General features: G+C 25.0%; 1 protein-coding gene across 1 annotated transcript; it reads right to left on the reverse strand.

Annotated features, from left to right (window-relative positions):
- Positions 1–113: 113 nt before the first annotated feature.
- LOC145835406 (nicotinamide/nicotinic acid mononucleotide adenylyltransferase 1-like) lies at positions 114–7772 on the reverse strand. Its single transcript, XM_082942979.1, has 3 exons — positions 7566–7772; positions 7324–7399; positions 114–1428 (listed from the first exon to the last, which is right to left on the reverse strand). The coding sequence occupies exons 1-3, from the start codon at positions 7751–7753 to the stop codon at positions 961–963; spliced, it is 732 nt and encodes a 243-aa protein (XP_082799105.1). The 5' UTR covers positions 7754–7772; the 3' UTR covers positions 114–960.
- Positions 7773–8955: the final 1183 nt, after the last annotated feature.

The raw sequence follows: 8955 nt of genomic DNA on the forward strand, positions 1-8955 counted from the left end.
AAATAAATACGAAAAATATAAAAACTTAGATAACATAATGATACTTAAAAATTACAACAAAAAACAAACAACTACTGGTTAAAAAAAAAATAGTTGAATATAAGTGTATGAAATTTCTAGGCCAGTTAAAAACAACAAACTAAGTTATATTTAAGTACACCAAACATACTATGCATTAAGGTCTTTTATCTATTTTTATAGTTTGTATTAGTTATAAAATAGTTGTGAGAGAACAAAATTATTTTTTTACATAACATTAAACTAACAATAAATTATTATTTATAATGCGTTCATGATTGTAGCTAACAAGTAGAAGCAATAAAAGTTTTATAAATGTTTGTGACGTTAAAAAAAAAAGTAATTTTTTTTATAAATAAAACACTTCAAGAACTTTTTTCAATACCAATAAAGTCCCAATTTATGCTTAGATACATACCGAACTTAATACTTTTAGAATTTTAAGCTAAAATTATTGTTTCTGACAAAAACAAAAAATAAAATTTTCAAAATGTCATGTTACTGTGCTAAATTAAAAGATAACGTAAATACATTAACATCATTACATATATCTACAATTTTGTAAGTAGATAACGCAACAATAGACTATTCTATTTACAAGCTATAATAAGATAAACAATTGTTCTAAGTTAATTTTTACAAAGAAAGCTAAAAATAATTTTAAGATTAAAAGTGCTAGAATTTTAATTAAAAACTAGTCAAATCAAAAAACATATAAACCTGTACAGTCATAGAAAAAGCAATGCTTTAAAACAGTAAAATAAATCAAAATTACAGAAACCTTAAGTAGAAAATTAGGCAACAAAATTAATTTAAATGAAAACAAATCCTTAAAAGCAGTTTTTGAGTTCTTACAAACTTTAAACTTTTTGAATTTTCGCGTGAAATAATTTCTAATGCTTCTCAAAAAAATCTTAAATAAAAAATAGTACTAAGACAAGTTTACTTCTCTCCATATTTCTTTTCTTTATTCCTCGCATACGGCGCCAACACGCTGTCTGGATTCTGCGCATCTTGCAAGTAAAGGCCGTGCTCCTCAATATAACCGATCACAGAGTCGGGAACGAGGTATTTCACACTGTCCTTGTTTTTAACTGCCGATCTGACCACAGTGGAGCTCAGGTCGTTCATCACAAGTTCAGGCACAACGTGGATGTGCTGCTTCAGACCGTTGACCAATCGGTTGCTTTCAATGAAGTTTTTGGCGTCGTGCCCCGGTCTGGTGACCACCAGCAAGCCGTGGCAGGCGAGAATGTCTTCAACGTCTTCGGGCAGCCACAGGCCCTCCTTACCGAAAGTGGCGAGAAAGTCGCTGCCGCAGACCAGCATCGTTTTGACTTGTGATTTCAAATCGGCGCTTATGATTTCCTGTGTTTTCTTCAGCACTTGAATGGTGGGTGTCCATAGTTTCTGGATGAAAAAAAATATTGCTTTTAATAAAAAATAGCTTTAAATAAGGTTATAAATTATATTCTAATTACTATAACAAAATTTATAAAACTGAAAATAACTTTATAAGCATAAATGCACTACTTTATATTTTTTACACTTATAAACAGTTATTATTCATTATAGTTACTAATCCACAAAGTTTACATATATTTATTATAACTTTTTTTAAACACAGATCATCTTATGTAATTTTTTTGACTGCAAACTGAGTAGCATGATAAAATTTATAAGATTAACTAAGTAGATTATCATATACAAAATATAATCTACACATACTTTTTGAAAAATATAATAAAAACTTTATAGTTTAATTTACATTAACTATTTACAATTTACTTGATATTGTTTCAAAACTCAAACCTGATCTACATTTTAAATCTACTTATTTTTTTAATTTCTATGAAGTACTACAGTGTAAATATCTTTGTACTATAACTTGTTAACAAAGTTTCTCAAATATAAATTATTACATAATAAGTTTTTTAATTTTATACTGTTTTTAATATCTACAGCAAATAGTAAGAAGACTTTAATCAGCTTCGAAGTAATTTTTTTTTTATTACACTAATATTTAAGTTTATATATAATTACATATCTAACATTGATTTAAAAGCCAGAAAAGTGCTTTTTTAGTAACTGTCATCGCTTTGCAAACTTATATTTTAATAAATAGTTTAAATTAAAAGGTTCATAGAATTTATTTTTGACAATTTAGTAAAATAAAAACTTAATTTTGAAAAAAATTGTAGAATAACTATTAAGCATGTATAAGATGTTAGAATACCTTTTTTTTGCAAAACATAACATTTTTAATGTATAGAAAAATCCACACAGTTGATTTTAAAATGATAGTAAGGCAGTTTTAACATAACTAAGTTGCTAAAAATCAGATAAAGTTAAACAGGATATATTTTACATAACACATGCAGATTTCATAATAAAAATATTTAAATATTGAGCATCAATTTGTACTATATGACAGCATGAGTTTCAACATCATAAAGTAAAGATCAAGCTAAAGTTTATTTAGTCTCTAATTTAAAAACTAAAACAGCTCAAAGATATTATTAAGGAGACAGTGGTGCAAGCCAGATTGAAAAATATATCAAAACTAGCTTCGATTAAAATACCTAAAAAATTGTCAATTTTTTTTTTTGAAGTTTTGTAATTACTATAAGCTAAAATATCTTTCTTTTTGCATTTTATCATAAATTTATAGTTAACTATAAATATATATTTCTTGACAGATATTGTACGCCATAATCATAAATTTTCGAAAGGTTCAACAAACAAAAAACTTGTTACACACAATTGTTATAGAAAAGAAAAACATTATATACTTAAGTTGTTTAAATAAAACGAGCAATACTTTTCAAAACAATTTCAAGTTATACTTTTATTAGGGGACCAATCTAAAAATGTCTAATATGTTTTAAAGAAGTTTAAATTTTTAAGCTGTAAAAACTTAAAGATAAAACTTCTTGTTATGAGTAATTTTAAATTTTTACTTCTACAAATACTTTGGTAGGCTAGTGTATTTGATGCACTTTTTTTTTGGAAAATAAAAATAAAATGAATTATTTCAGTAAACAATATTATATATATAATATGATTTTAAACCATTTCGTGTTAAAAATGGTAAAAATACTTAATTAGCCAGATTATGAAACTTTGAAAAAATTTTCAATTTAAGTCTAAACTCAAGTTCAGTTTGTTTGAAATACTAAGAAACTACTATTAGATTAAGTAGTACTCTTTTCGTTTTAAAATATGAACTTTTACATATATACTTTACATATTCTAATTTTAAGCTATAATATGGTTGTTTTTTTTTTTGTAAAAACTTGCCTAAGACACCAAAGTCTGTTATGTATGAGTCAGTGTAAAATTTTAAGTAAACCTTTAAAAGTTTGCTTACCATATCCTAATTAGATCTACCTAAGGATTCTACTAAACTATAGTAAAGCTACTTAAAAGGTATGTAAACAATGTGTATTAATATTTAAAAATCAGCTAAAAATAGTTTTATGTGATTGAAACAAAGTTAAGAAATTTTTAAACTAAAAATTTTTAAATAAGTAACTGAAAGGTAAGTAACTGATTAAAAATATTGTTTACGTGTTAATCTATATAAATTAGACTGCTCTAACTTTTTAAATTAAGCTTTTTAGCAGCTGTTTTTTAATTTAAACCAAAAAGAACCATAAATCATTTAGCAACTTATATCATTTGAGAAAACTACACAACTTACTTTCAAGAATTTAAATAACGAAAATAGTTTTAATAAACTACAGTGGAACTTTAAAAAGAAAAACTTTTACAAAAAAACTTATTTTAATACCGTAAACCAGTGACGTAGCTTGGTAGGTTTCTGCAAATCTACAGAAACGTATACTTATGTGCGAAAAAACTTGCTTTTATTTCAGCTTGAAAAGACTCTGCTGTCTTAGCTTTTAGTATTCATTTGTGCTTAGTTTTGCACTCCTGAGAGATAATATTGACATATATGTACTCTTTAGCATTTTTAGTGTCGTATAAAAATTGAACGAATTAAATACATCCATATTGTTACATTTAGGGCGTTAAAGCTTTATTTTGTCAAAAAGCTGCAATGCAAAATTGATTCTAAAGGAAGCTGTAGCTTCAAAAATCAAAATTATACAGTTTTATGTTACAAAAATTTGCATAACTTGTTGTTACTATTGACTATGTTAAATGTTTGATTTTCAAAACAGTATAAGTGTTTTTGAGTTAAATGGTGATTTTTTATACTTATTTTTAATGAAGGGTAGGACTTTTTAACTTTTTATGGGTAGTTTTAAGTATTGGTTACTTTTAAATGCCTCAATTTTGCAAAAAAAAGTACCCAATATGTTGATGATGTCATTAATTTTACTTTGGGTAGTTATTAAGGTTTAACTTTGTAAAAAAAATAAATTTGCTGTCTAGGCCTATGATAAATTCACTTTGTTTATTTTTCTAAATATAAAAATAATTGTATCTGAAATAAAACTATACTAAACATTTCACTATGTTAACAAAATTAAGGAAATATAATTTTCAACCTTGATATTTTTTGTGTAAGTTACAATTTTAAATTCAAACACAAATTAAGCTATTGACTTTGAAAATTTTTCTTTTAAAAAATTATTGATGACTTTAAGTTATCATATTTTATAAAAATTTCATTATTTTACACGTAGAAGTAGTTTAAAAATTACAGATTTTTTTTAAAATACTAGATTTTTTCAATTTTTTTAATTTCAAAAGTTCAAGGTTTTTCCAGTTTTTGTTTAAGCTGTCAAGTTCCTGGATTCCAGGTGTTTTGGCAACCCTGCTCAAATTTTAAGGAAGTGTTCCTTTCAATATTTAAAAAATAGTAAAAGATGACAATTAAAACCTACTGTACTCTCCTATTTTAATGTTTTATATCAAAAATTTGTTTTGGTATAAAAAATCTGTATAAAGATACTTGTAGTTTAGATTAAATTTCATAAAGTGACATCAACTTGTAATAAAAGTGATCTACACCCTCCCTGTACCCAAGGTGGCTCCTAAAGTTTTTTTGAAACTTCTTTCAATTTTTCAAAATTTAATATATTTTTTTAAATTCAAGTCTTATTTACTTTTCTAGATAAAATAAGTGATCAGAATTTCAAGTCATTCTAGGACTTTATATAACATTCCAAGATTCCCATAAGTATTTAGGTTTGATGGCCACCCTGTTAACTTTATTTCAAACTATAAAAAGGTAGCTTTTATTGAAGTACATAACTCATGTATAATTAGTTCAAAATTTTTTATGAATTAAATTCATCAATAAACTATAAAAAAAAATTTTTTTAATCTTTTTTTTTAATTTGTGTTTGAATTTAAAATTGTAACTTTATGTTAACAAAAAATATTTCTATAATTTTGTTAACATAGGGAAATGTTTAGTATTATTCTATTCTTTTATTTCAGATATGATTATTTTCAGATTTTAGAAAACTAAAAAAGTGAATTTGTCATAGGCTTAGACAGCAATTTTGTTTTTTTTACAAGTTTAAGCTTCAAAACTACCCAAAGTAAAGTTAATGACGTCATCAAAATATTTGGTACTTTTTTTTTTTTGCAACTTTTGCTGCAATTGAAAGTACCACATATTTAAAACTACGTATAAAAATTCCTACCGTTTAATGAATTTTTTCTTGGTTTACACAAGTGGCAAGACATAAAGAGTCATAGGGGGTGTGGAGCAAATTAAATTGCCTTGTATACAGTTATCACTCGTACCTCAACATTCCATTTTTGATGTATTAACATAACTGCATTTTTTCAGATTAAATTCAATAAAATTAGAGGTAGTTTAAATTGCTGTGTTCCCGCTAGGACGTTATCACGAGTTATATCAGATGTTTTAATTTTTGCAGATTTGTAACTTTTTTGAGCTAGCTACGTCCCTGCCGTAAACAGAACAAAAATAAATATAAAAAACTTATGTAAACAAAATATGTTTCATAAATATTCAAAGAAGACCGTCAAAACATATCATAATTAAATAATCTAAAACCCAACTTAACTATTTCAAAAGGAAATCAAACTAGCGTATTTATTGATATGAGAACTATTTGTGGGTGTAACTAACACTTTTTTGAACTGCTTAAAATAAATAGTTTTATCTTTAACTATGGTTTCTAGCTGACAGTAAAACATGTAAATCATTTTTAAGTTTAAAAAGTATATGTTTTTAAGCTTGGTTTTTTGTTAACTTCCACTGAGGTTCTAAGGTAAAACAAATAATGAGTATTATTTTAGACTTATATGTTTGTTGTTTACTTAAAATTACAAATTATATTTAAACTAATACAAATATCTATAAACTTTTACACAAACATAATTTGAGGACATGTCAAATATGCACATAGACACTTTTTCACGAAGGGTCTCTTTTGCACAAAGGATCATTTTTGCACAACAGTTAAAACAAAATTAATTAAATAAAAAGAAAAAATAATACATAAACATAAATTATTTGAAAAAATATTTATATTGACCAAGGGTATGGGTTAAAGGTAACAGTGATAGTAAAAAAACAATTAATAATAAGATTAAAAAAAACCTTTATAAGAAAAAATACTGACTAAGGATAAAGTTTAACAGTTGTAGTAAAATAAATGTTCTTATTAATAGAATAAATAAACAAAAATAATAAGAAAAAGAAAACAAAGTTACCGACCAAGGGTAAAAGGTGAATGCGATAACTAAAAAAACAAAATAAAATAAAAAACATTTTTTCATTTAACATTTGAAAAATAATTAAGTAGATTTGAAAATCTTCAAGTTAATGAATTTTTTTAATTAAAAACATATTCATACTAAGTTGCAAATGGTATTTAAATAAAATAAAAATTATTCTAATATAAGAATTAAAAAAAAGAATAAAAAAAAAAAAAAAAAAAACAAAAGCTACTTACCAAGAGTTAGAGAAAGGATAAACAGAGATATTTAAGAAAAAAGAAAAACATTAAAAGAAAAAAACTAATTTTTAAATAAATAAATAAAATAAAAACATTTTCAATTCATGCGAAAGTGTCTTCATGCAAAATGCAAAAATGACTCTTTGAGCAAAAGTGACTGAAAGCCAAAGTGTCTTTGTGCAAAAGTGTCTTTAGTGGATATTTAACACCTAACTTCGTATTTTAATATTTTTTAGTATTGGATTATTAATATTTTATTAGTTTTCTTAGTTTAAAAAATGCTGTATTAATATTATTTTAAATAATAAAAATAATTTTATCCGTAAACACATAAAACTGTTTATTTACTTCTTACAGATACTTGTTATATTAACACAATTAAATTGATAGTTACCTGTTGCGGCTCCCAGTCAATAATTTTGATCCACTGATTAGAAACAGAGTTCAATGCCATCTCACACATTTTAAGCCTGTTATAACAGAATATAATTTTCAAACTTTACACTACTTTACAAACAGATTTTTGATAAATTAATACAAAATTGTGTATTGATACTTTTTGATCAGATACTAAACAATAGTTTATAACTTTTGAAAAATTAAAAAGAAGGTAAATAAATTAAAACAAATTTCTACCTGTGGCTGCTATTTAACAGGCCTGGCTTTCCATAACCATCACTGACAGGTGAAAAGTAACCACCTACAAGCTGTGTTCCTTTCATATTTTTTAACACATGGTCCTTTGCTCGCTCCATCATTCTCAAATGCATGTAAGTGACAGGGTTGAATGACCCACACGCAACTAATGCTATTTTTGTTGACATTCTATGCAGAAATCATCAAAAAGTCTAAGAAAAGTAAAGTAATTATTAAAATTTATCTTTGAAAAACCTAATTTTTCAAATCATTTTTTTGTAGTTATTGATCTTGTCTAACTTTTAAAATTAAAGTTTACAGTTTATTTCTTAGCTATTCCTGGCTAAGTGGCAATAAATAATGTATATAAATGGTTTTAATAAAATAGAAAAAAGGTTTTTGCTTTATGATCAGAAAAACTGTTCTGATTAATTTGCAAGTATGTAATTACTTCTGAGTCAAAAAAAGGGGGACGGATCAAATATGCATGAAAGCACTTTTGCAAAAAAGATCATTTTTGCTCTATAATAAAAAAAAATACAAAAGAAATTAACAAAAAAAAAACTGACCAAGGGTAAGGGGTAACAGTGATAGCAAAAAAATACATATAAAATAAATAAAAATTTTAAGAAGAAAACAAAGCTACCGATCAAGGTAAGGGTTAGGGGTAATGCTGATGGTAAAAAAAAATTAATGAAAAAATAAATAATAATAATAAATTCAACCATGCAAGAGTGTCTTTAAGAAAAAGTGTTTTCATGCAAATGTGTCCCTTAGTGCATATTTGACACCTACTCAAAAAAAAGTTTTAGTGATTAAAAACTAGCCTGCATGACTATAACTACTTTGAATTTAAAAATATTTTTTTTAATGACAAATTATCTTTAATCAATTGGGTATTGTGAACAGTAGATTGTTAAAATTTTTATTTACTTAAACTTTTATATTTTTAGTTATACAGAATTTCTTAATAAAAGTAAAATCCTTAAACTTTAAAATTCACATTTTTAAAATAAAGTTTTGTTTGAAAACAGGGATTTTAAAAATTCACTGCACTGCAAATATAGTTACAAAAACTTATTAGTATTTCCTTGATTTCATAGCTCCGATGAAGTGTGTTAATCCGTTAACACACAGAAACATGTGTTAGTGTAATATAGAAAGGATACTGTATAATTTGTTATTATTATATATTCAAATGAACTTGGTTTGCTAGGATCTTTTGTTAACAAACGCTTAAATTTATATTTTTGAATAGTTACAAAATCTTATATATTAAGTTAATATGGAAGACCTTTATAAAATTATTTTTATTTATTTTCTTCTTAGACATCTCTCTATTCCTTAAACATCAATTGCTATGAGAAGGTATTCAAGAGCATAATGGCTA

The sequence above is a fragment of the Thalia democratica genome, chromosome 5, assembly GCF_965202585.1.
Source record: "Thalia democratica chromosome 5, ktThaDemo2.hap1.1, whole genome shotgun sequence".
Lineage (NCBI taxonomy): Eukaryota > Metazoa > Chordata > Thaliacea > Salpida > Salpidae > Thalia > Thalia democratica.

Coding starts and splice junctions, on each gene's coding strand:
- LOC145835406 (XM_082942979.1), bottom strand. CDS start 7,753: ATGTCAACAAAAATAGCATTAGTTGCGTGTGGGTCATTCAACCCTGTC. Junction 7,400..7,565: donor CTGTTAAATAGCAGCCACAG/GTAGAAATTTGT, acceptor CTGTTATAACAG/GCTTAAAATGTGTGAGATGG. Junction 1,429..7,323: donor TTGACTGGGAGCCGCAACAG/GTAACTATCAAT, acceptor TTTTTCATCCAG/AAACTATGGACACCCACCAT.